Source organism: Zootoca vivipara, chromosome 2 (assembly GCF_963506605.1).
Source record: "Zootoca vivipara chromosome 2, rZooViv1.1, whole genome shotgun sequence".
NCBI lineage: Eukaryota > Metazoa > Chordata > Lepidosauria > Squamata > Lacertidae > Zootoca > Zootoca vivipara.
Window position 1 is genome coordinate 41,755,237 of NC_083277.1, and position 24,379 is coordinate 41,779,615.

At 44.6% G+C, this 24,379-nt stretch overlaps 1 protein-coding gene across 6 annotated transcripts in view; it reads right to left on the reverse strand.

Annotated features, from left to right (window-relative positions):
- COL7A1 (collagen type VII alpha 1 chain) overlaps positions 1-24,379 on the reverse strand; it is a 119,854-nt gene that overhangs the window by 17,424 nt on the left and 78,051 nt on the right. For 3 of the 6 annotated variants that reach the window (XM_060271417.1, XM_035106424.2, XM_060271418.1), the window contains 35 exons: positions 22,216-22,260; positions 20,848-20,919; positions 19,840-19,884; positions 18,883-18,945; positions 18,593-18,637; positions 16,551-16,586; positions 15,260-15,295; positions 14,916-14,960; positions 14,587-14,619; positions 14,273-14,335; positions 14,125-14,160; positions 13,648-13,728; positions 12,963-13,031; positions 12,545-12,580; positions 11,738-11,779; positions 11,596-11,640; positions 11,343-11,387; positions 10,579-10,614; positions 9,693-9,752; positions 8,988-9,113; positions 8,565-8,636; positions 8,324-8,359; positions 7,686-7,745; positions 7,014-7,058; positions 6,876-6,911; positions 5,889-5,924; positions 4,982-5,038; positions 4,695-4,766; positions 3,533-3,604; positions 2,915-2,950; positions 2,740-2,820; positions 2,049-2,102; positions 1,118-1,171; positions 966-1,028; positions 668-730 (listed from right to left, as the gene is read on the reverse strand). In XM_060271417.1, coding sequence (XP_060127400.1) covers positions 668-730; positions 966-1,028; positions 1,118-1,171; positions 2,049-2,102; positions 2,740-2,820; positions 2,915-2,950; positions 3,533-3,604; positions 4,695-4,766; positions 4,982-5,038; positions 5,889-5,924; positions 6,876-6,911; positions 7,014-7,058; positions 7,686-7,745; positions 8,324-8,359; positions 8,565-8,636; positions 8,988-9,113; positions 9,693-9,752; positions 10,579-10,614; positions 11,343-11,387; positions 11,596-11,640; positions 11,738-11,779; positions 12,545-12,580; positions 12,963-13,031; positions 13,648-13,728; positions 14,125-14,160; positions 14,273-14,335; positions 14,587-14,619; positions 14,916-14,960; positions 15,260-15,295; positions 16,551-16,586; positions 18,593-18,637; positions 18,883-18,945; positions 19,840-19,884; positions 20,848-20,919; positions 22,216-22,260 — 1,896 coding nt within the window. Of the gene's footprint in view, positions 1-667; positions 731-965; positions 1,029-1,117; positions 1,172-2,048; positions 2,103-2,739; positions 2,821-2,914; positions 2,951-3,532; positions 3,605-4,694; positions 4,767-4,981; positions 5,039-5,888; positions 5,925-6,875; positions 6,912-7,013; positions 7,059-7,685; positions 7,746-8,323; positions 8,360-8,564; positions 8,637-8,987; positions 9,114-9,692; positions 9,753-10,578; positions 10,615-11,342; positions 11,388-11,595; positions 11,641-11,737; positions 11,780-12,544; positions 12,581-12,962; positions 13,032-13,647; positions 13,729-14,124; positions 14,161-14,272; positions 14,336-14,586; positions 14,620-14,915; positions 14,961-15,259; positions 15,296-16,286; positions 16,323-16,550; positions 16,587-18,592; positions 18,638-18,882; positions 18,946-19,839; positions 19,885-20,847; positions 20,920-22,215; positions 22,261-24,379 lie in introns of all 6 variants that reach the window. The other 3 variants (XM_060271414.1, XM_060271413.1, XM_060271416.1) reach the window with 2 other exon arrangements.

Genomic DNA, 24,379 nt, shown 5'->3' on the forward strand with positions numbered 1-24,379 from the left:
TGAAATATATATTTATAAAAAAAACCAGAAGCATTTTTACTTGGTATTATTGGTGAGAACATTAGTAGAAAGGACAATAAATTATTTTTGTATGCGACAATTGCAGCAAGAGTATTATTGGCCCAGAAATGGAAGCAAGAAGAATTACCGACGAAAGAGGAGTGGCAGATGAAATTAATGGACTATGCAGAATTGGATGACAGAGAGAAATCGAAACCGGCGGGATCGGAGGTTCTTAGAAGATTGGAGTAAATATGTGAACTATTTGAAAATCAATTGTAATCAACAGACTACACTAGTAGGATTGCAAGAAGTTTCGTAAGGAGAACTATATGAAATATTGCAGGGAAGATGAATGAAAAGGATTATTAGTTATGGACTATTAAAAGTAATAGTGAAAATAATGAAATGCAAGATTAAGTGATGAAGATTGGAAATCATTAGACGTAGTTGATGGAAGTCTAGCCAAAATATTGTATAATATTAAAAGAGATGTTTTGTTGGGTTTGGAAAATTTATGCACAAATTAATAAAACTATATAAAAAAAGAAAAGAAAAAAGAAAAGGGACATGCAGGGATGCTCTCAAATTCTTCAGCAGTCTGAGACTACCTTTGATCCTGATGAAACCAGAAACCTCACCACTTTCCAGTAAAAGAACAACATACCCTGTCCCCCTTTTCTCCTTGGTCTCCTTTGGATCCCTGTTGGCCATCAAACCCTCTGTCACCCTAATAACAAAAAACAACATATTGATCAAGTATATAACTGAAGCAGACTTTTTAGATGTGTCTGTAAGAGTAAAGCATTTCATAAAGAACCCCCCACCCACACTTACACAAAAGAAAAACCAGACCCAAGAACCACCCATCCTCGGTACTTCCATCTTGTTGGGATGCAGCTTCATATTGCTGGCCATCTTCCAGCCCAATTACTGAGTCCACATCAATGTTCTCTAGTCCATACCTTGGGTCCAATGAGGCCTTCTTTCCCGGGGATTCCTGGGGTTCCAGGCAGGCCCACCTCTCCCTAGGAAAAGAAAGCACAAGGTAGGCTGACCTCTCCAAACACATGTCTTGCCACACACTGCTTCATTGGCATGCGCTGGGAACACTTACAGGGTCACCCTTCCTTCCGGCAAGTCCCATTCGGCCTGGCAGGCCCGGCTCTCCCTGGAAGAGACAGAGGGCCCAATAGTGAGAAAGGACACAAGGGAAGGAAATGCTGGGCGCTAGCTTGGCAGTGAGCTCACACACTCTTCATAGGAAGAGCGGTTGCTCTCTTGGACAGAGGTGGGCAACAAGAAGAAGAAGAGTTTGGATTTGATATCCCGCTTTATCACTACCTGAAGGAGTCTCAAAGTGGATAACATTCTCCTTTCCCTTCCTCCCCCACAACAAACACTCTGTGAGGTGAGTGGGGCTCAGAGACTTCAAAGAAGTGTAACTAGCCCAAGGTCACCCAGCAGCTGCATGTGGAGGAGCGGAGACACGAACCCGGTTCCCCAGATTACGAGTATACCGCTCTTTAACCACTACACCACACTGAAGTGATGGGCAGGCACAGTGGTGAGCAGGGACATAAGCACAATCTCTCTCTCTCTCTCTCTCTCTCTCTCTCTCTCACACACACACACACACACACACACCCCTCTCCTGCTGCTGCGCTGTCACACATCTCTCACACACAGCCGCATATGACACACATACCTTAGTGATCCTGATGCAGCAGTGGTTGCTATCCCTGTGCTGCTGATAGCAGGGCTGGGACAGCAATCTTTTTAATGCTGGGATCGCTGAGGAACAGGAACAGCAACCCCCCCGCCCCCCACATTGCTCAGCTGATTGGAGTTTCTGTGCAGTTACACATACAGATTCTGTGCCTGCCCAAAGCAATGTTTTGAAAACTTCTAGTGCTTTAGAGAGGGGATGGAATCCCCTTGCACTAGCGCTAATCCTGACACTGGCATTTTTTAAAATTTAAGTACCACCCAATGTGTCATAATGCAAAAAAAGGGGGGGGGGAACTAAGAGAAACTTTGGCACTTACTTTCTCTCCCTTATCTCCATCCTGGCCACAGGCTCCTTTCATCCCTCGGTCCCCCTACAACAGGTAGAAGAGAAATAGCACACCACAGATGAGTCTTAAACCATTTTTATGGACCTGTTCAGCGTACACAGCTCATTGCCATTCTTTACAAAAAATTATTAGGATTTCAGAATACATTTCCTGCCCCCTGCCCAGACAAAACAACAGCAAGCCCATTGATGACAATAGCATGATAACCATCTGGTGAAATGGACCAGGCTGAATAATACAGAATTTCCCAAGGCCACCCAATAAGCTGCCTGATTGAGGAATGATTTGAACATGGATCTCCCACATCCAATCCAAGGTTTTTACCCAGCAAGGGATGTATTCTGCCAGTATAATTCAAGGATCTTCACACCCATTTCTGATGAGCTACAGAGGCAGCTTTTACATGCAATCATTGATTACAAGATGAAGAAACCTTTTCTTGATAATGCAAGCAGTCTCGGGCTATAAGAAGCAACAACACACCCCACAACCACCACAAAATCTGAACTTCCCCTTTGATAGTTCCCAAGTATATTAAAATAGATTTGGCAGAGAGGTTCAGCTCCACTCTGTTTTGTGACATAGTACTTCCTTGTCTGGAAAGCATCTCTGGGGATCACAGGGAGAAACACAAAAGAAAGCAAATCACGGATTGCCACACCTTTGGACCTCGCATCCCAAAAGGACCCATTTCTCCTTTCTCCCCTCTGGTGCCTGGGATGCCATCCTTCCCGGGTTGGCCCTGGAGGGATAAAGAGGAAGGCAAGTCACTGTGAGTCTCAGGCTGCGATCTGCGTAAGACAGAGCAGAGAGAGCAGCAAATGACAAGTCCTCACCGGCTCTCCTGGTTCTCCCGATGCACCAACTTCTCCCTGTGCAAATACACAATATGGAAATGCTTAATACAAAGGTGAGAAGTCAAGTGGGCAGGTATGCTAAAGAAGAAACCAGCACACAGATATGCATACAACAAAGATCAAAGGCTGGGAGTTGGCCATTTCAGCTTCAAAATCTAAATTAAAACTTTTGCTGGCCTCAATGAGAGTCTCTAAAAACAAAGAAGACTACAAAAGGGCATCATTCTGCTGACATCTTTGAACTTTCTAATATGCACAAGCCATTCCAGAATGGCAGCCTTCTTGCTAGCAGAAGTTTCAAAGCACCTGCAATGACACTTGAAAAGAAGACGAGATCACATTGATATCCTAGCTGCTGTCAACCAACCATATTACCAATACTTTAGATTGCAACCTTTGAGTACGGCCATCCTATATTTTTAGATGTGAAACCTGCAGGATCATCTGTGCAGTAGTCTTTAAGAAAGCAGGTGTCTCCTAAAACTACCCTAAATGAAAAAGCGTTCTTCACACCTGACATCCCCACCAGCTCAACGGTGTCATTCCTGAAGTCATATAGGACAACAGTAATCAGTGAACTATGAGATAACCTCTTACCTTCTGCCCACCAGGACCACGTGCTCCTGGGAATCCTGCTGACCCCTTCTCTCCCTGCTCACCTCTCGCTCCCTAAAGGTTATAAAGGGGAACGTTAATGAAAAATATGGGCAACAGAAAAAAGAAGTTGGTTGTCCCATCCTGGTGCTGAAGGGAAAAAAATCACTTCCCAAAATTACTATAGGCCAAAGCCAGAGTTTAGGAGTCATCAGGGCCGGTGCTAGGTTTTTTTGCGCCCTAGGCGAGATCACCTTCTGGCACACCCCCTCCATTAAAAAAGAAAAAATTAAAAAAAAAAAGAAAAAACAAAAAGTAGAAAATAGAAAAAATAAAAATAAAAAGTAGAAAATAAAAAATAGAAAAAGTAGAAAATAGAAAAAATAAAAACAAAAAGTAGAAAATAGAAAAATAAAAAGTAGAAAAAATAAAAAGTAGAAAAAAATAAAAAGTAGAAAAAATAAAAAGTAGAAAAAAAAGTAGAAAAAAATAAAAATAAAATAAAAACAGCTGAGAGGTGGGGGGAGGTGGTCCCAGGCTCCCGCGCGCCTCCGGAGCCTCGCACGGGGAGCGCGAGCCTGGGGCCGCCTCCACTGCGCCTGTCAGCTGTAGAGCGGCTTAAGTCTGCTCTCCGGAGGCATGTGCGTGCCTCTGGAGAGCGGCCTGAAGCCGCTCAGCACCAGGGGGCGGTGGGCAGACTGGCCAGCGCCCCCTCCATTCTGGCGCCCTAGGCAGCTGCCTAGGTCGCCTGAATGGATGCACCGGCTCTGGGAGTCATGTGTTCAACTTCTTCCTAGCCGAGATCAGACAAACTTCCTCCCTTTTGGAACTTGGAGAAGACATTTTTATTTCAGCAAGCACTTTAAGCTTTATGAAGTAATGGTTAATTTTAAGTGATTGTACCGTTATTATATCTTTTGGTAACCTTATTGTACACCAGTTAGAATACAGAATTTGAACCTACTTCTTTCAGCCTGCCTTGCTGATGTCCTAGTAATGTTTTGCAGCCCCCCCCCAAAAAAAACCTACCACTCGTTCTGAGCTGGCAACTTTATGATATGTGTAAAATATGGCCCCATATCTGCTCATTGCCTTCAGACACAGGTACACAACCCCAACCCAATGCAAGTCATTTATGCAGGTCCCCAGGGATTTGCTCTGGTACCTTCTCTCCAGAGATGCCTTGGTCTCCTTTGTCACCTTTGTCACCTTCCATCCCTTTTAGGCCACGGTCTCCCTAGAAAAGGATGGGAAAGAGGGATTATCAGTAAATAACCAGCAGTGCAGTCGGAAGAGTACAAATGGTATATGATATGATATTGCGTGAAACATCAACAGGTACAAGGAAAGAAAACTAGTTGAAAGGACTAGGGATGCAGACTTCAGTGCCACATGTTTCCCCCCACCTGCCACATGGTAGACAATTTTTTTTAATAGCGCCAAGACACTTACCGGCTCCCCTTTGTTCCCTCGAGCACCTGGTGGGCCCTCCACAATGGCAGTGTCACCCTGCAATTGAGAGAAAGCAATTGCCAATCAGATCATACAGCTGCATCCCCCACTCCTGTTGGCCATAGTTACAGGTAGGTAGCCGTGTTGGTCTGATACCTGAAGAAGTGTGCATGCACATGAAAGCTCATACCAATGACAAACTTAGTTGGTCTCTAAGGTGCTACTGGTAGGATTTTTTATAATTTTGTTCCTGTTGGTCATGTGAGCAACAATCACTTTCTCCTGGGCAAATTCAAATTTTCAGTCCACACAGGATCAACAGAAGCCTTTTGTTACAACATGGCAAAATCCAAGGCACAAGCCCAGGAGAGAGCACCAGCTTACCTCACAGCTACAGAATGATTAGAGCAATTGCAAGGTCAGGGGAAAACTTGCAGTTTAGGGGTAACACCACATACCGCTAACTATACCATTATTGGAAGCTGCCTTATTGTGTGTCAGAACATCACTGTATCCAATTCAGTATGGTCTATAATGACAGGCAGTGGGTCTCTTTTAGGCAGGAGTTTCTTTCTCAGGCCTACCTGGTGATGCTGGGGCTTGTACCGGTTACCTTTTGCATGCAAAGGATGTGCTCTACCTCTCAGCTACAGCCTTCCCCGTACAGACACCACCTGACTATAAGCAGAGCTACTGCAGGTATGTGGGTGGAAGCTCGTCAGTGAATGCCCTGATATCGTATTTCCCAAGGCCAGTCTAATGTGCATCAGGTGGAAACATGGTGTTTGCAGAAGTAGCTCTGCGAGCAGGGATGTGTTTTTTCCTTCCTTGCTTTGAAGGGTTTGGGCTTGGAATCCCACAAGGTTGTGTTCAATCATCACAATCCTGCCATGGATGGAGCCCTCACCTTGTCTCCCTTCAGCCCCATGAGCCCAACATCTCCCTAGGAGAGAAGAAAGTAAAGGTGAAAATAATTCTGTTGAATTCATTGTTCTCAAGATTCCAGTCTCACTCAGGATATTTTCTACTCCTCAGACTAGGCCAACTGCAAACATATTTGTGGAATTGTCAATATAATTTCAAATATTTATAATGAAGGGAGCAAGACTTTGCGCTGGCCCTCAGGCAATGGCTTTTCCGCCTGCCTTGCCCCACCTTCCAGCCCTAGGAACCTTCTGAACGATGTTGCCACCACGGACATTATGTGTAGGTGTCTTTTGATAAACTGACTGGAAGATTATGAGTCCTGGGGGTGGGGAGTGCTTAGTTTGTTTTTGGTTGCTAGTTTGTTCATGTTGTTAATATTGTTTTGAGGATTATGAGTGCTGAAGCGCCTTGCGAATTTTATAGTACAACTTTTGCTGTGGGTGTGTTGTTCAGCTTATTGTTTTAGTTATTTTGTTAATAGCGTTTTATAGAATGCGGTTGCTTTCGTGACGGTTTGTAAATGTTTTACTGATAATTTGTAAATTATACTATATGATTCATGTTGTACTTGTGATGTTCTCTTATTGTTATTTATTGTTTGTGAGCCACTTCGTGATTTGTGTGAGTGAAAAGCAAAATAGAAATATAATAAATAAAAATTTACAGAATAAGCTAAAAAAAAGCCAGCCGTTTTCATTGACTCAAGTCACTTAGAGGTTGACTCTCAGTCTCTGCAATCTACGTTTCCCTTTGCTCATAAGCCCAAGAGTGGTTACACCAGTGGGTAACGCTAGGAGACAAATAATCTGATTTAGCCTTCCTTCAGTGGTCCCGATCCAGAGTTTTATCCCTACAAATATTGCTATTTGAGTGATCAGCAGGAAGGAAGGGCACAAAGGGAGCCTTTACCTCATTCATTTCCCTCTTACAATTCCCCACCCCAGCCCACAAAAAAGGCTTTACTTACTTTGTCACCTCTCTCCCCTCTGTTTCCTGGAGGCCCCTAAAGACAAAACAGAAGGGAGGTCATTTCAGAATGGCAACCAATGCTTATGCTCAGGTTTGAGGAAGCAGAGAAAGAATGAAGGGGAGTCAAGATATTTACTGCAGGCCCGCGATCTCCTTCCATCCCTGGGCGCCCATCTTCACCCTGAGAAAAAAAGAAGAGGAGAAGGGCATTGAAGCAGATGAAAGGAAAGAGCACAGGATGGGGAAGAGGTTGCGGTTGTAGCTGTAGACTGAACCCAATGCAAGAACCTATCACAACACTCAGCAAGCAGATGAATCCTGAAGATGCCACATCAAAGTTAAGCTAAGGCAGGGGCAGCCAACATGACACCCTCCAAAGGTTGTTGGAAACCAACTCCTAGCAGACCCAGCCAACATGGCCAGTGTTCAGGGATGATGGGACTCGTAGTCAAGCAACATGTGGAGGTTGCCAAACTGGCAACCCCTGAGCTAAGGAGATCTTCAGAAAATTTTGAAGTACGGGTTCTGCTTGGGTTTCTAAAGGTTTATTCCACAGAAAGACAAAATGGTGTCAGTCATTTTCCTTGCCTGATGGCCATATCTGTTCCTCCTCCTCATGGAAACCAGAAACTAAAAGGTTGCTACAGACTTTTCCTTCAAACAGTGCAAAATCCCACATAGCCAACTGCTCTGTCTCTATTTGCTGCTTGTCTGATACAGTTAGACTGCAACACCTATATACTGAGGTGAGCTGATTCCACCCCACAAGTTTTGGTCTAAGTCTGAGAAGCAGAATCAAGATACATACCCGGGGTCCTGGATCTCCTCGCTCGCCTCTAGCACCTGGCTGCCCAATACCTGTGGCCCCCTAAAAAAAAAAATCTTTTTTTAAAATGAGGAAAATGAAAATCCATCCATCATCCTGTTGCTATGTGCAATATTTTCTCAATGAATTTAAGGAGCCAGCAACTCAGCAAAGCTTTGCATCTATTTAAAGATCCTCAAACTTTGTCAGAATATTTCCAAGGAAAAAATAGGCTTGATATAACTTAAGTAATAAGGTATTAAAAGTTTTGTTTTTTAAAAAAATCTGAATAATGCAAAAAACTAAGTCTCATTAGTGCAGCAGTTCATTGGTTCTTCTTTTTTTGGTTTATATAGTGTGATATTGGGCAGAAACAAACTTCCTGCAAGATCTAAAACTGACACTATCTGATCTGAGACTAGAGGTGCTAAAACCTGCCTTTCTTACACTAGAAACTGATATTATTATTTTTTAGATTTCTTAACCAGTTGCCAGATTCTACCAAATTCTATGCACCAAGATTCATAAGGACCAGCAGCCCTGAGCAACAGCACACTGTACAAATTAAGTAGGTGAGGCCATGTGTGGATCGCCATCTTTTTCAGAGCTTCTGGAGGCTAGTGGGCAAAATCAGGGCTTACCTTGTCACCTTTCCCTCCTTGAATGCCTTGTGTACCCTATGATAAAAAAAAGTGATGGGGAAAGGGGGGGGGAGAAAACAATCAAACAGGTTAATATTGTAGCACCCACACAGGAATACACACAAGGAACACAGTGGCACATGGGATAGGATCCAGCTAGAATGCATCTATCTATCTATCTATCTATCTATCTATCTATGCAATCCTCACCATACACCCACATTCCAAATGCTATACATACCGCTGGTCCTTGTGGTCCAGGTGGACCTGGAGGTCCTGCAGTGCCCTCCCTTCCAGGAAAGCCAGCCTGACCCTGGAAAGGAAAACAGCTGTCACTGCAAAAGCTTTTATTCAGCTGGGCTAGAAACGATTCATCCTTTTCAGTGAACCCAAATCCAGAACCACATGATGTCCCTCTTTGTCTAGATCCAGGCTGGGTTGCTCAAAGGCTACAAGCAAGTCCAAATAAACTAGGGCAATGTTCATTGCTATGGACAACTTCAGAATCACATGCCAATGCTGGGGCACCTGATCAAAGCGCCCGACCAAAGAATAATGTTCAGTCGTGGAACAGCCACACACCTGAATCTCCATTAATTTATATTGGCAACAAAGAAAGGAAGAGCATTGGAGCTGGAAGGGTGGTGGCGGTGACCTCTCTTACCCTCTCTCCTGGAGGTCCTGGAAGGCCAGCTGGTCCATTTTCTCCTCTCAGACCTGACTGGCCTGGAATCCCAGCTGTGCCTGGTGAACCTGGAGGTCCTGGGAGTCCAGGCAAGCCAGGGTCTCCCTGAAAAGAAACCGCATGACATTATGTCAGATCCAGAAATAGGTAATCCTTATGGCCCCACCCCCTTCTCCCCCATTCCAAACATCTGACAACCGTTTTCACTATAAATTCATAAAAGAAGTGGCAAAGTATGAGGTTTGCACTCATAGTTGTTATTCTAGCCTTTCTAATACACCTAGACAATAGAAATGAATAGATTATGTGCCTTTGAAATATCTTTTTTATCTGGCTAAAACTCAAAAGGAACAGAAACCCAGGCTTAGAGTATAGTACTGAATGAAGCAATTTCCAAATTTACAATCTCAGCTACGGAACATTAACATTCCTCTGTATTTGGTTCTGTATTCTAAGATATAGTACTTTGATGTTACTTTTTCCTGGTTCTGATTTGCAAACCATAAGAAGAATGGCAAAGTTTCTTCAGCAGGAGCTGTCCACCAGGGGCAGTGCTGAAATAGTTTGAAGAGGCTTATGCATCCTGAGGCTAAAGCTGTGTAAAGGAACAAAATGGGGAGAAACGGGAACATTTCTGAAAAGCTGCATACCATGGGGTCACAGAAGTAACAGGAAAGGGATTACCTTTAATCCCGGAGGTCCAGTTTGCCCAGGAGGTCCCTGTTGGCCAATCCCGAGTGAACCCTGAATGATGCAGATGAAAGAAAAAGCAATTGTGTGCCTAGATGATGAATAAATACTTATTAAGATCTGGTTGTTTATTTCCCAACAGACTGCACTAAGAGCGCTAATGGTGGGTGGTTAGCTCACATGGAAGAGATGGCACAATTTAGTTTATTTTTAGGTGGCTCACTGACTGGGAAGTAAATTGATGTCATGTTCCCTACCTCGGGGTCCTGGTGTCAATCTCAGGAGGATTTAGATGGTGTATTGGCCATCTCACTTGAAGGGGATCCCTTAGCACTCACTTCTACACTGTCCTGGGATGAGGATTGGTTCTTCTATCATCCTCGGTGTCCGAGGTTGAGTCACTTGCAGCTTCTCCTGTTCCCCAACCACACAGAGCCATGCGACTGCAGAATAGCTACAGACCTTTTAAAGGCTGCTCAGAGCTCTTCCAAGGGGATGGAACTACCAGAAGAGAAGGTTGTTCCACCGTTCTTAAGCCCCAAGATGACTCAGGGCTCTGGTTGGGACAACAACTTCCCTAACTCAGCAGGCTCAGTGGGGTCTGGACTGGACTGGGCAAGCTTCCTCTGAGGGCTGCAAACTGGACAAGAACAGGATAGTTCAGATGAAATAGAACATGGATGCCCTCCGTCTCCATTTATGAGCACCATTCTGACTGCTACTGAGTTCCTAGCCACTAACATATACTTGCGACAATGTAGAGTTAGGAACATCTCAGAATATTGCACACGGACAATAAAAGCACACCTAAAAGATTTAATAAACATTTGGACTTTAACCAACAGAAGCTGCAACAAAACACATGAGAACCACTGTATACCTTTTCTCCCTTGGTCCCAGATGATCCTTTGGCTCCCTATTAAAATCCAAAAACAGAAAAATAGCAAAAGGTGTTAGATGCATTTCAAATACAAATACAAAAAAGGCAGTATAAAAAAGACGGGGCGAGGGGAATCGGCCATCAGATCCTCTGAGGATAGGCAGGAAGATGTTAGCAAGTAATAGGTTTAAATTACAGGAAGGCAGATTTTTGTTAAGCATTAGTAACCATTGAACTAGTTGCTTGGGTATGTTATAGACTGAATTCTGTTTTGGGGGTTTTAAAGAAAAGGTTGTCCAGTTTTGCTGGTACTGGGTATCCTCCCCAGGGTATTGCACTAAATTAGGAATAACCACTCTAAAAATAAACTCATTTCTATCTATCACACTTTACAAGGTCTATTTTTTGCCTATCAAGGACTTGCCTCAGGTTTTTTGTCACTGCCTAGCCTGTCCACAGGCAGCTATGTTTCTACATAGCCTATTGTCCCTCCAGTTACACTCTCTCTCTCTCTCTCTCTCTCTCTCTCTCTCTCTCTCTCTCTCTCTCACACACACACACACACACACACACACACACACATTCACACACACACACACACTCATTTACCCTAGGGGGTTTTCTCCCTGGGGAAACAGGCACCTCACTTTAGGAAATCAGATGATGCATGGTTACTCTTCCAACATCCAAATCACATTCATTGGACAGGGGTACCTCCTTGTAGTGGTAGCTTGATCAAGCATTTCATTTTACATAGTACGTACATCTTCTCCAGGATCTCCAGGCTCTCCTTGATTCCCAGGTTCACCCTAGCATGGAGAAAGGAAGGTTATCTAGAGGTATCTACACTGACAATGAGCCAAGGCCTCAAGGGCTTCCATGAAGTCCTCAGCTTCCAGAGACGGAGGGAGAGGGAGAGGGAGAGAGAGAGAGAGAGAAAGAAAGAAAGAAAGAGAGACAGACACACAGACACAGACACAGCATACCAAGGCTCCTTCTTGGAAATCTGTTTCTCACCTTTTCTCCTCGAGGGCCTGGAATGCCTCGATCACCTTTGGGACCCTGTAAAGTAGAAAGATCAGCATTGATATCTGGCTTGGGAAACAAGAGTCTGAGAAACAGAAATGGGGGGGGGGAGTAATAAGAAAAGCCAACGCACCGGTTTCCCAAAAATTTCCCCATCAAAGTCACCAGGTGAACCCTAAAACAGATAATGTAGATTATCAGTACGGCTGAAGCTTCCCTTCAAATCCAATCAAACTTCCCACCCCACCCTCAAAAGTTGGTATTCTCTTCTCCCTACACTTCCAGAAAGTAAGTGCCAGGCACATTTGTTTTATCTGACTGAATTCAGTTCCCTCTTTAGATTCCATGAAGACTATGGAACACAGAGAGAGTATGCTCCTTTTTCTGTCTTGCTGGGAAAAATGTCAGGAGCAAAGCCACTCTCTTTGAAGTGGAAGAGCCATAGCTCACAGCGCTAGTGAACAGGCAGCACAGTTCTGACAAGTTATGGCATCCAAGTTCCAAGATACAGTTTGAAAGCTCTACATGAGGTTACCACTATGTGGAAGCTCACTAGGTCTGGGTCATTGGCTGAAAACCAGACAAAGATGACCTTGGATTGCATGACAGAAGTACGGCTAGCTATAAGTGTAATAAAATACAAAATAAATAAATTAGCACTGATCTGCACCCGCTGGAGACATCACCACTTTTGAAGGGGTAATATTTGTACGGCAAGCAGATTTCGAGTCATAATCCTGAAACTGCTTCTACAATCCTCACTGAGCTGCCAAAGGACCCAGGTCTGCTGTATTTCTGTCCACTTGTGCCACCAGAATGCATCATACTGTTGTTCAGTACATTGTACCAGGCGGGCCCAAGACAGTTTGGCATCTGAGGTGACCCCCAAATTGGTGCCCCTCACCTTGTTCTCTGTACTTTCCCCCTGTTTGTAGCTTACCTTCTCACCTTTTGCTCCAGGAGGCCCCACAACACTCTATAGACAGTCAGGGAGAAAGAGAGATGGATGCTTAACAGCAAAGTGAGACAATTTACCTTTACTGGTAATTTTAATTTAATGTTCTTGCTGTTTCATAAGCCGCTTTGAGGTTTTACTAGAATTGAACGGTATATTGAATTTCATTAAATAAAATAAAACAGAGACAATGTTCATTGTAAAAAAATGTATAATTATCTTTTCTTTTATAGTTTACAAGTCACCTTGAGTGCTTCCAAGTGCAGTGGTAAAAATATTTAACCATTAGAAACAATGTATATTTGGAAAATTCAGCCAGTATTTACTAGAACAAAAATATTTAGTAGAACAAATGAGAGAAAGAAAGCATATGCTCCAGAAAAAAATGGAGATTGTTACTCACTTGTCCTGGGAGCCCAGCATCCCCAGGTTCTCCTTTGGGTCCGGCAGGTCCTGCTGGTCCTGGGACACCCTGAAAAGTAGTTAATAACACGTAAGACTTTAGGTAGGCTCACTTGCCCCTCATTGACAATGCAATTCTATGCATATTTACTTGGAAGCAAGTCTCATTGTGTTAAATGTTTCTTACTCCCCTGGGCTGTGCAATCAGGATTGCAGCTAGTGACTTTCAAATGCTTGGGAGCAGTTGCTTCCTTGAAGAGGAGGACTTCACATAAAAGGTGGCCTCTTTGATCATAAAGTATGACTACTGTAATTCATTTTCAAACCACTGCCCTATGTCTTGAATTCAGCTTCAAAAATGGCTAACTTGACCCTATCAAAAAATGAGATTTGAACCATTACAGGAAATACTTTGCTGCTCTCTAACCTGCAAGCTTAATCCCCGCGCTTCATACAAAACCACAGAGATAGGGGGCTTAGAAGATTTTTTAAGAGCCTCTGGTCTGCATATGATGCCACAGAGGTATTAGGAATGCAAAGTTGATGAATCAAGTCCGTTTTCTGTAACCAGCCCTTGGTGCACAGGCAAGGCAAGATCATGTAAGTTGAGTCTTGGTGTCTTGCCCAGTCTTGAAAAGAATCACAGTTTAGATAGGAAACTTACAACCTCACACTGCAGGCCATACCATTTTCCCAGGCAGTCCGGGTTCCCCGTCTTTCCCTGGCACTCCATCCCTTCCTGGCACACCTAGCTTCCCAGGTTGACCCTAAGACATGGAGAGAAAACAGCTGGAATTAGTGCCTGACCTTGTCTGTACACAGGGGACAACACAGGCAATATATTTTGCAACGAAATCATTCCATAGTGTTTTAGACAAACAGGTTTGCTCGGAGGGCACGATGGCCAGGGAACCAGCTGCATATTGGGTGTGTTTGGATAAGTGGGCAACGAGAATGAATTCCACCACACAGGGAGAGAATTGGTTAGTCAAGCTGCTCTTTGTCAAAAAGACAAACATAAGGGCATTAGGCCTGAAATGTACCAATGGGGATTCAACTCAAGCAGGCACCAAAGCCTGAATCATTGGAGAACGACCATCAGTTGTGTAAAGTGGTATGGCGTGTGGAGGAGTCTGTCGGCATATGGTGCAAAGCAAGCTTACCACTTGTCCCGGCAACCCTGGAGGGCCCTGTTGACCCTGAAAATAAATGCAAACAAGAAAGCATCAATAAACATGTAGGAGGAGACATGAACTTCCCAACCTAATTCTCCAATAGCTCTGAAGCTAGGGAAGCATATTGGTCACGTACTGCAGGTCCCGGTGGTCCTACTGATCCTGGGAGTCCAACATTCCCCTGGAGACCCGGTGGACCCTGCAATGAAGAGATGAGAAACCTCTGATCAAACTTACACTCAGCCGGACTAATGGTACTGAATTCCCAACTAACTGGGCTTTTCAAGAAACACCGAAATATCAACAGTCAGAAAGGAAAGGTAAAACTCACGAGAGCCACTTTGGCAATGAGCGAAGGCCCTGAAATGACATCTATTAGGCTAGAAGACTAGGAACCAGCAGGAAAGCTGTGCTGGGGAGGGAAGGCTAGGGAAGGTTAGAGGTACTTACTCGGGTGCTGGAGCCAGGCTCTCCTGCATCGCCCTGTAAATAGGAAGAATAAAACGCAACAACTCACTATTATGAACCTGTTTTGAACACTCTTCATTTTCTGCAAAGAAGAGTGTGGGCTAACCACCTGGCATAATAGGGTTCCTGTCCCTTTTTTTTTTTAGAAAACATAGTTCTCCATAGGAATTCGGAGATGTGTTTGTGGTGTTCCCTGCAGGCGATGGTGAAGGCTGGGAGTGTAAGCCTCCAGCTGTCACTGGTTTGGGTAGAAAGTAGTTCTAAAAGCCCTATCATTCTCTGGCTTCTTGGTGATCAAATCAGATACATACCTTTATTCCAGGTTGACCTTGAGCACCCGGAGGGCCAATAGGACCCTGAAAAGAAAAAAAGGCAATTATTTTCAGTAACCAAAGCACAACAAGGTTGATACAGAAATGAAGGAAGCAACTATTGCCAGAAATCTCGTGTGCAATACATAATATTCTGCCTCCGATCAAGTTGGAGGTGCTGTCTCCTCTCAGAACTTAGCCTACTAGATAATGGAACAATCCAGGCTGCACACACTACATATCCTTGCCACAAACACTGGGGACCTTTATTTTTCTATGCATGGTTGGCTAAGCGGATTTTAGGATGCAATAACATATCATGGAAAAAAGCCAGTTTTACTTACAGGAGGGCCTGGTGGTCCAGTATCTCCCTGGTTACCCTGAAATGAATGAAGAAACACAATCAGTACTGGATATGGAGCATTGAAACCACAGCTCAGTATATGAACTACTCTGCCCCTCTTCCTGGAGAGCTCTCCACGTCGGGACAGTTCACAGACATTTTCACCACTAAATTTCCAAAATGCAATCATTATCAAGCCTCTGCATGCTCGCAGATACCATACTTAGGGAAAGGATTGTGTGAACTGGCAGGACACAGTACATTTCCCAGTGATTCTCCACAAACCACACCTGTACTTAGGACTGCATAAGTTCCTGTGAAGCATACTTGTATACTTGCACAAAATAAAATAAATTTCTTTGTACACATCACATCTCTCAAATGGTTCACAGGGAGAGGAAAAACAACCTCTAAATTACTGGGGTGAAGGAGGAAAGCCTGAGGCAGAGAGATGGTCGTTTGGTCTACTGCAGAGATCTTTAGCCCCTGCCTGGGGGGTCTGACCTAACCCTCCAAGCACTTTTGATGCCACCTGTAAGGTCCCACTTATTTTAGTAGTGGCAGCAGAACACCCACCCACCACTGATATGCAGATGCTAGAGGGTTGGCTAAGGGTGAATATGGTCCTCATGCCAAAAAAAACATGGTTAGCCACTCCTGGTCTACAATCACCCAGTGACCTCATGGTTTAATTGCTATTAGAGCTGTGGACTCTCCCTCTTGCATTTACCCCAACAACATCAACAATGGTTTACAAATATTAACTGCAAGATTCATTATCTTGAACTCCCATTCAACAGGTACAGAAAGAGGTTAAAGTTCCTTCCTTCTGGACCCCAGGCCTCTGCTTTGACCGCACTGCCAACGACTTCCCCCTGCCCTGCCCTTCTCCCCTTCAAAGCTTATAGTGTGATGTGAAGACGAAAACACTCCATAGACGACTGTTAGCAAGAGGCATATTGCTACATGCAAGGTGAGGGGCAAGTGAGATACAGCAAGCAGGTGGGAGAAGCAAAGGGAGCACCTACCGGTCTGCCCAGAACTCCGGGGAAGCCTGGCAAGCCCTGCAAAGATCCAATTCAAATATCCAGAGAGTTAGCAAGACCCAGAGCAATCCCTCAAGCAAGCCTTGCTTGGCCCTTGCCTTATCTCACAACACAATGCCAAGCAGAGCTGCTCCTACCGCACTAGAGACAGACAGAGAGAGAAGAGAGAGACAGCGAACGAGCGGAAGAAGCCAACCACAGCCAGTGACTCAGGTCAGCTGAGGCCTACCAAGAAAGGTTACTTACAGCTGGGCCGGAGGGCCCTCTAACACCCTGCAGGCCCTGGATGGGAGGGAATGACACAGAAAACAGACACACATGAACCAGTAACATAAAGCACTCCAACAAAGGGGACAGACTGTCCTCTGAATGGCCTGGAAACATACAGTGGTACCTTGGAAGTCGAACAGAATCCGTTCTGGAAGTCCGTTCGACTTCAAAAGCATTCGGGAACCAAGGCACGAAGCCGCGTCAGACTTTCAGGTTCCAAAGAACGTTCGCAAACTGGAACACTCACTTCCAGGTTTGCGGCGTTCGGGAGCCAAAATTTTCATATCGCAAGGCGTTTGGGATCCAAGGTACAACTGTAATTTTCTGGGGGAGGGGGAGGGGATTTGAGGCTGCTATCCTGTTTCCTCTTTGCTGTGGGAAGTGCTGAGTTCTGTCAGGCCAAAAGGGAGCTCCCCTGCACAAAGGAGCTCTACTGAGGCAGATCTGAGGCCATCTGTGAACACCACACAGACCATTCCACTGGGGCTCCTAAGGCCATAAAAGAGTGAGGACAAGGCATCATAGACAGTGTGTGGAAGCTTCTAGTCATTTGTCCGGATGCTTGAGTGTTTCTGAACATTCTTATGGAGCAGGGCTGCTCCACTCAGAAGAAGAACCTTCAGTTGAGTCCTCTTCAGTAGGATGATGGTCTGCAAGGGACAGCATCGATGGAAGGTGGATTCCTGCAAAAATCCACTGTGTTCTCAAGACAACAGGGGTGGGTGGGGAGTGTCCTAGAAATGGTTTGTTACATCAGCGTAGAACACTCAACACAGAAGGCAAAGCACGCTGTTACTGTGGGGAAGGAAGGCGCACACAGCAACACAGAGATGGATTCCAACTAGGTGTGAAAGGAAAATGTATTGTGAAGAGAATCCTCTATCCCCACAATATTTCTTCTCCTTGAATCTCACCCTGGCTTTCTGCTGCTGGTAAAGCAGAAGGATATTCCCCTGCCCATCACCACTCAGGGCTCCTAGTGCCTCAGGGATTCTACCCAGACTCTGTGGGTCAGAGTGAGAAGCATCACAAGTGCCCAGCCTAACAGACACTACTATTATCAATATGTAAAGGGGAAAATAAGAGCAACGTATAAATGTTGGAAAACTGAAGAAAAAATCTCTTTGGAGATCTGGTACAATTATGTCTGGACTATGACGCTAGCACAGATGCTAAGAAAGCGGAGAAGAGGTAGCATGAAGTACTTCTGCAATGGATGACTTTGTGGAATAAGGCTACTACTGCAGCTTCATAGATTATAGTAACCAACAATCCGGTCAGATAAAACCACCAGCTACACAGACAACCTCTGGAAGAACATATTCAGATGGACAAGTTCTGCAAGATATGCAGAATATGAAACAAACCTCAAACACAAAGCATTCAGAAAGTAACAGTGCGTGCTTCTGTATGTAATTATATTGCTTCATATGAAAAGAAATAAGTTGACTATAATATAATATAATATAATATAATATAAGATAATGTTGTCTCTCTGCCATGGTGGCCCAAAAGTAGGTATACTGCTTTAGAATCCACTTTCTTGACTCAAGTTTGCTGTCATCATTCACAGTATCAGTAAAGGAAAATTATCTGACTCCACTATACTGTACTTCCCAACTGCCAGCCTGAAATTTAACTGCCACTTTGTTGTGTGTTAGTTATGTGTACCCATATAATCTGTTGTCATGAATTTCACTGATTCAACTGTAAACTTTTAGGCCACCCTGTACTATACAGAATTATGTGTGGCAGATGGAAGGCCTTGAAGCAAGACTTTTGTTCCTGGAATGGTTTAGCAACTGTTTTTAGAAGGCTATGGAGAAAAAGCCTAGGCTGGAGCTGGGGAATATGACTTGTGGATTTCAATAAGCCCACCCTCCACCTTTCCTGCCATAATTTGAGCTCTGAATACTTCTCTTTGCTCTCTCTTTCCTGCCTTCTGTCCTACTCCCCAAATCACACACATTTCCCACCCCAATACTGAGGCTTCCACCCCCCCCCCCACTTTTACTTACTGCTTTCCCTTCTGGGCCAGGAAGGCCTCTTTCTCCTGGAAGCCCCTAGAGCAAAATAGAATTCAAGGTCACTGAGAGAAAACAGAAGGCCAACAAGGCATCAAATACCATCTCTGCAGCCACAGCGTAGAACAGCATCAAATGCAGGTGGGCGTGGACTATGTCCCCAAGCCCCACTGCTCCCCAAAACAGGGTGTTGTTTATTATTAGAAGAAGCAGTGACAGCTGCGATTTCAGAACTAGGTTCCCCCTGCCACCATTTCCAACAGCGGTCCATCACCAATACTTACTGGAGCCCCATCCCTGCCTCTCTCGCCGGCTTCGCCTCTCTCCCCTTTCTGCCCAGTTTCACCCTGCAATTCAAAACGTTGCTTGATGTCACAAAGGCAAGTAGGTGGGGCCCTTTGTTTCAACGTTCCATCCCAAGGGCCAATCCATATCCAGCTCCCCTTGACTGCCCACTATGATGCGTTTGTCTGCATTGCTTCCCCAGGAGACCAGCATGGGACTTGGGCTCAGCTCAACCGAGGGCATGGATGGAGGCTGCCAATGTTTTGGGACAGCCCTGGCTCACCCCCCCCCCCCTGAGAAATAGTGAGAAGTGTGGGGATGTACACATCAAGGGCAAACCTGAAAAGTAAGCACATGAAGTCCCACTGGAATCAGTTTATTGTGATATTATTTAGTACCTTCATGTCCCACCTTTCTTCCGGGCCCTTGAGCTAGAACTTTATGCTACCTTGGCATAAAGGAAGACCATGAACCTAGAGAGAGTCGAGACCCTAACCCTCGAGGAATGGAGTGCCAGCAGTCATTATCCATGGTTTCTACCCCAATTCTGGGAGTGGGGTAGGGTCCTTTGGTATTGGAAGGGGGTGGGGTGGGGGTGGGGGAGAATAATCATGGGAATAAGCAAGCCAAGCTCCCAAAGCTGAGTTCTGAAGGAAAGCATGGTGAGGCCAGGAAAACACCTGCAGGAAATTCCTGCTTTGGTGAGCAGGGATATCCCACTCTTAGTCATAGCTGTTGTTGCACCCCTGCTTGGGTGGAGGGCAAGTAACCCCCCTTTCGGCTCAGCACTGCTGAGTTCTTCATGAAACCCATGAAAGGGATAGAGAAAAAGAAGATTTTTCAAAGCCAAACACTCGGCAGGAAAGTAAAGGTCCCCCTCTTGGCAAGCGAAGGCACAGAGCAGGCACAGGGGAAGCCGGAGAGATGCAGGGGTGGGAGACTTACTATACTCAGACCTTATCGCCTCTAGAGCCTTTCTCGCCATCTTCTCCTGGCTCTCCCTGTACAAGGGGAAGAAAAAGGGGAATTGTTTGCTGCAAGCCTCAAAGAAGTGAGTTCTAGTCCATGGATGGGGAATCTGGCCCTCCGCGGTACTGCTGGGGTACAGCCCTCATCAACCCAATCATTGGCTGTGGCAGAAGGGATTTGGGAATCCATCATATGGGGGGTCATGGATGCTTCATTCCTGGCCTAGTTATTTTTCATCACCCATAATGGCCCAAGTAGTAACAAATGCTATCATGTGAAGCTCAACAAGGATGCCTGCATTGCTACCTTGCTCCTCCCAAGCTTCTGTCTATCACATGGTTCACACCTTTGCTGTTGTTGTTGTTTTTATTTTTCAAATTACTAGGGCTGTAATTTACTAGGCAAAGATTTAAGACAGCAATCATATGCACACTTATTTGGAAGCAAGTCTCAGTGAACACAGAAGGACTTACTTTTGAGCAGACCTGTGCTGGATTGTGATGCTAGTTAACTAATGTTTAAGTTAATCTTTTAGCAAATTTTAACAGATGAATATTAAAAGGGAAGCAGAAAGAACATGTTGAAGATTTCTAATATAGCCTTTCTATGTTGTCTCATCACATTCTTCATTATCTCAAAATGGCAGATAAATTGAGGGTTTGGGACTCAGCAATTCTGTTTATATTTAACCAACTGGTTAAAAACCCCAATGCCCCACTGAAGGTCTTCAAAGTGGGGAGAGTTTACAATACTGCAGTCTCAGATTCTGTTGTGGGTTGAAAGGCTCCCTGATTTGGGGAGCTAAATGCGAGTTCTGTTACCATTCATGGTCAGAAAAATACAGGGCTTAGAACTGAAATTATTAAAACCACTAGGAGAGTGGAGCATAGCCCTATTCTGGGGAGTGGGGGGGGGAATTTCCCTAAAGCTGCTATGTGCATAGGTAGGGAAGTCTCCATTGGCTGAGAAAAGACTGGCATGGAAAGGGCACTAACCTTGCTTCCCTTGGGTCCTGCAGACCCACGCTCTCCTGGAAGCCCCGGGAGACCCCCTTCCACTCCATCCACCTGGAAAAATAAGAAGAATTGCAATGGGGTTTCTCCTCCTGCACAGAAACAAGACCCTGCACACTCTAACATCCCTTCATGTTTTGTCTGTATTCTGACAGAATGTCACATACCTGTACTGTTCTCCACTACATGCAAAGAACATTTATGTGGATATCCCAATACTTGGATCACCTCTCAAGAACTAACTGCTAATAGAGCTGTAGGAATTGCTTGACTTAATCTGTTCCACATGCAGCTTAGGAGCCATCCTTCCCTGAGCATAAAACTTTAAGAGTTGGAAGGGACACTGAGGATAATCTAGTTCAGCCCCCTGCAATGCAGGAATATGCAGCTGTCCCTAACAGGGATCGAACCTGCAACCTTGGCGTTATCAGCACCATGCTGTAACCAACAGAGCTATCCAAGCTATCCTTCATGCTTGATTAATTTTTCTAGGCTATGACGCAAATTCAAAAAAGTTCACACAGAATCAGGAGCAGAAGAGTGTGTGTGTGGTGTGTGTGTGTGTGTGTATGTTTGAGATTGACCTTACATTGATGGGCATTCATAACTTACTCATTGAGCTTTTTCTAGTTAACTAAAGTAGGCAGCGAAATTTGAAGACCCTGGACTCAGCTGGAAGACGGGAAATGCTCAACGCTAACTTCTGAGGCCTGGTATCAATTTAGAGCAGCACGTGTTAGGGAAAAGCTTTAACTTTTATTCCCATTAGAAATCTAGCCAGTAAGTAGGCAGGGCAAAATAGGAAGGAGTAAAGGGATGGGATCTGTTTGAGCTTCAAAACACTGAATTGCCTCCAAGGAAGCACACAAGGCTGTCTAGGGCAAGGCATTCATGGCCACAGGGTACAATCCACAAGGACTAGGGGCAGAAGATGTCTATGTCTCCCCTTTCCTTGGGTTTTCAAAACCCAGGGATTTTCTCACAGAGTTCAAAGAATTCAGGATATAACTCAACACCAGTGATCAACATCATTTTACATTGACTTATTATAGGTCTTCCTCGTGTTACATTCAATAAGTGTACCATTTATGCTCACAAGAGCTGGGCTGTACAAATCAAACTGTGTGCATTCTTTTACAGAAATCAAAAAGTGCACATTCTTTTACACAAATATATGCACCTGTGTAGATATAGCTTTTAGCTGTGCTTAGTACAATGTGTGAACAAGCTTAATATGAGTTCAGCAATTAGGACACACACACACACACACACACCCACCCCCACACACATACACGTCCCCTAGATGCTGAACTCGTATTAACCACACACACAGTTGAAGGAATCACTCACCCTGGGTCCTGGTGGCCCTGGTGGCCCTTGTAAGCCATCTCTGCCCTGGGGACAAGAGAAACAGGGTAATGATCAAATACATGGATGATTTGCCAAAGAAGTGATCCAAGTCTTACTCACCCCCACCCGCAATGTGTCACAACAGCAGACATTGTCCAGTGACTCCTAAAGGCATGGGATGAATGAGGAATACAGGGAGATGGGCCCACCACAGGTATATCATTCAGAACTACCATACTTTACAGGCAAAACATCTGTAACAGGGCCCAGATGCCACTTTCAATACATACATACATACATACATACATACATACATACATTTCCTGAGAATGGGATTCAGAACCAAAAAGCAGTATAGGGGAGGGGAGGGTTCTTAACCCTGTCCTTGTCTGCTTATCTCTCTGTTTTACTTCCCTCCCCCAAGTGATTTCTCCCTGACCTGAGCAGAGTTCCAAACTTGTGTTGAGGTGTTCGCTTTTAATCTTCCAGTTTAAATATTTTAGTCTTGTGTTTTGGGCTTGGTTTATTATTGTACATCACTTTTGAGGCTTCTTATTAGAAAAGGAACTCATGAATATTTTAAACAAGCAAATAAATAAACATGAGTTTAGAACTCTGTGGTGGAGAAAAGCCACATGAGGGTGATTTGGAGCAGAAAAACAGCAAGCACAAAAAGTGGTACACATCCGCTTCCCTCCCTCCAATGCTTATATGCAGAATTGCGGGTTTTACTTATCCCACATGTATTTCATTATTCAAGCACTGTCTACTTTCTCTACTTTGTTTTCAAGTAAGGCAGCCCTCAGTGCCTGCTCCAAACTGGACTGACACCAATTACCCTGAGGCAAATATCTTGTCTCAGAAGGATTTGTATCCTCAAAGTAGGTATATAATCCTAAAAAAAAATAAAGTTTCTTTGTCCTGAAGCTGCATTTGTATGTTGTCAGAGATAGATGCGGAGAGACAGATTGGCAATCACTCTGAAGTCTAATAAATTTGAATTTTCAGTGGCTACTAGTCATGAAGGCTATATATTATTCAGAGGTCAAGTGCCTCAGAATATCACCTGTGGGCTTCCCATGGGCTTCTGGTTGGCAACTGTGGGGACAGAATGCTGGACTAGATGGGCCTTTGGTATGATCCAGTATAGCTCTTCCTATGCTCTTGCCTAAACAAGAACCGGACCCCAACAGCAAGAGAAGTATACAGTTGTATTCATACCGAAACCAGTATACAAGTGCCCTGTCTGTTTGACAGTTTTCCTGAAGACTTTTTCTCCTTAAAATCCAAGAAAGGAGTTTCTCCACTTTGGCCAAATCAGCAATTTTTTATTCCCTTCTCAAGACCACAAGATAGACCCCTTTCACAAATCTCTCCTTAAGCTTTCGGACTGGGTCCACAGCTTCATTAGATTGTTGCTGTCTATTTGCTTCTAAAGCCTCTTCAAACCCCAAGCATATTTCCCTTAAACTTTCTGTACACCTTTCAATTCTGGTATATAGTTTCAGGTTCAGTCTATATAGGATGTGCATATCTAACATGCACTAGAGATTTTGTTCCGCTGCCTCCTTTTCATTTTCTGGCGAACAAGGCACTCCCACCTTTGCTGTTTCTCCCAAATGAACCAATTAAGACCTGTATTTTCTGTCTCTCTGACAAGCAATTAAAGCAATCTAAACATTCCCTTCCTATCCCCACCCGCCTGCAAATTTAGGTAACCAGGAGCATCCAAGATCAGTGGAGCTTGCATTCATGATAGTTGGACAGGACCTTACCCTTTCCCCTGCAAGGTAGATTCATGTCGTCTCTTAAGAATAAAAGTCGGTTACAGTTTGTGGTTTGTCTGGAGTGAGGCAAACCATGAGTCTGGGTTCAGTTGATATGTGAAGCTAAACTTAGTGCAGCAGAAGTGCAGCTGTACGAGAACCAGAGGAGAAGCAAAGTGGCTGTGAACTTATTTCTGGGAACCCATATATACATGCATTTATACTAAGCGGGATGCGGGTGGCCTAGGGCTTGCCAATCAGAAGGTCGGCGGTTTGAATCCCCGTGATGGGGTGAGCTCCCATTACTCGGTCCCAGCTCCTGCCAACCTAGCAGTTCGAAAGCACGTCAGGTGCAAGTAGATAAATAGGTACCGCTACAGTGGGAATGTAAACGGCGT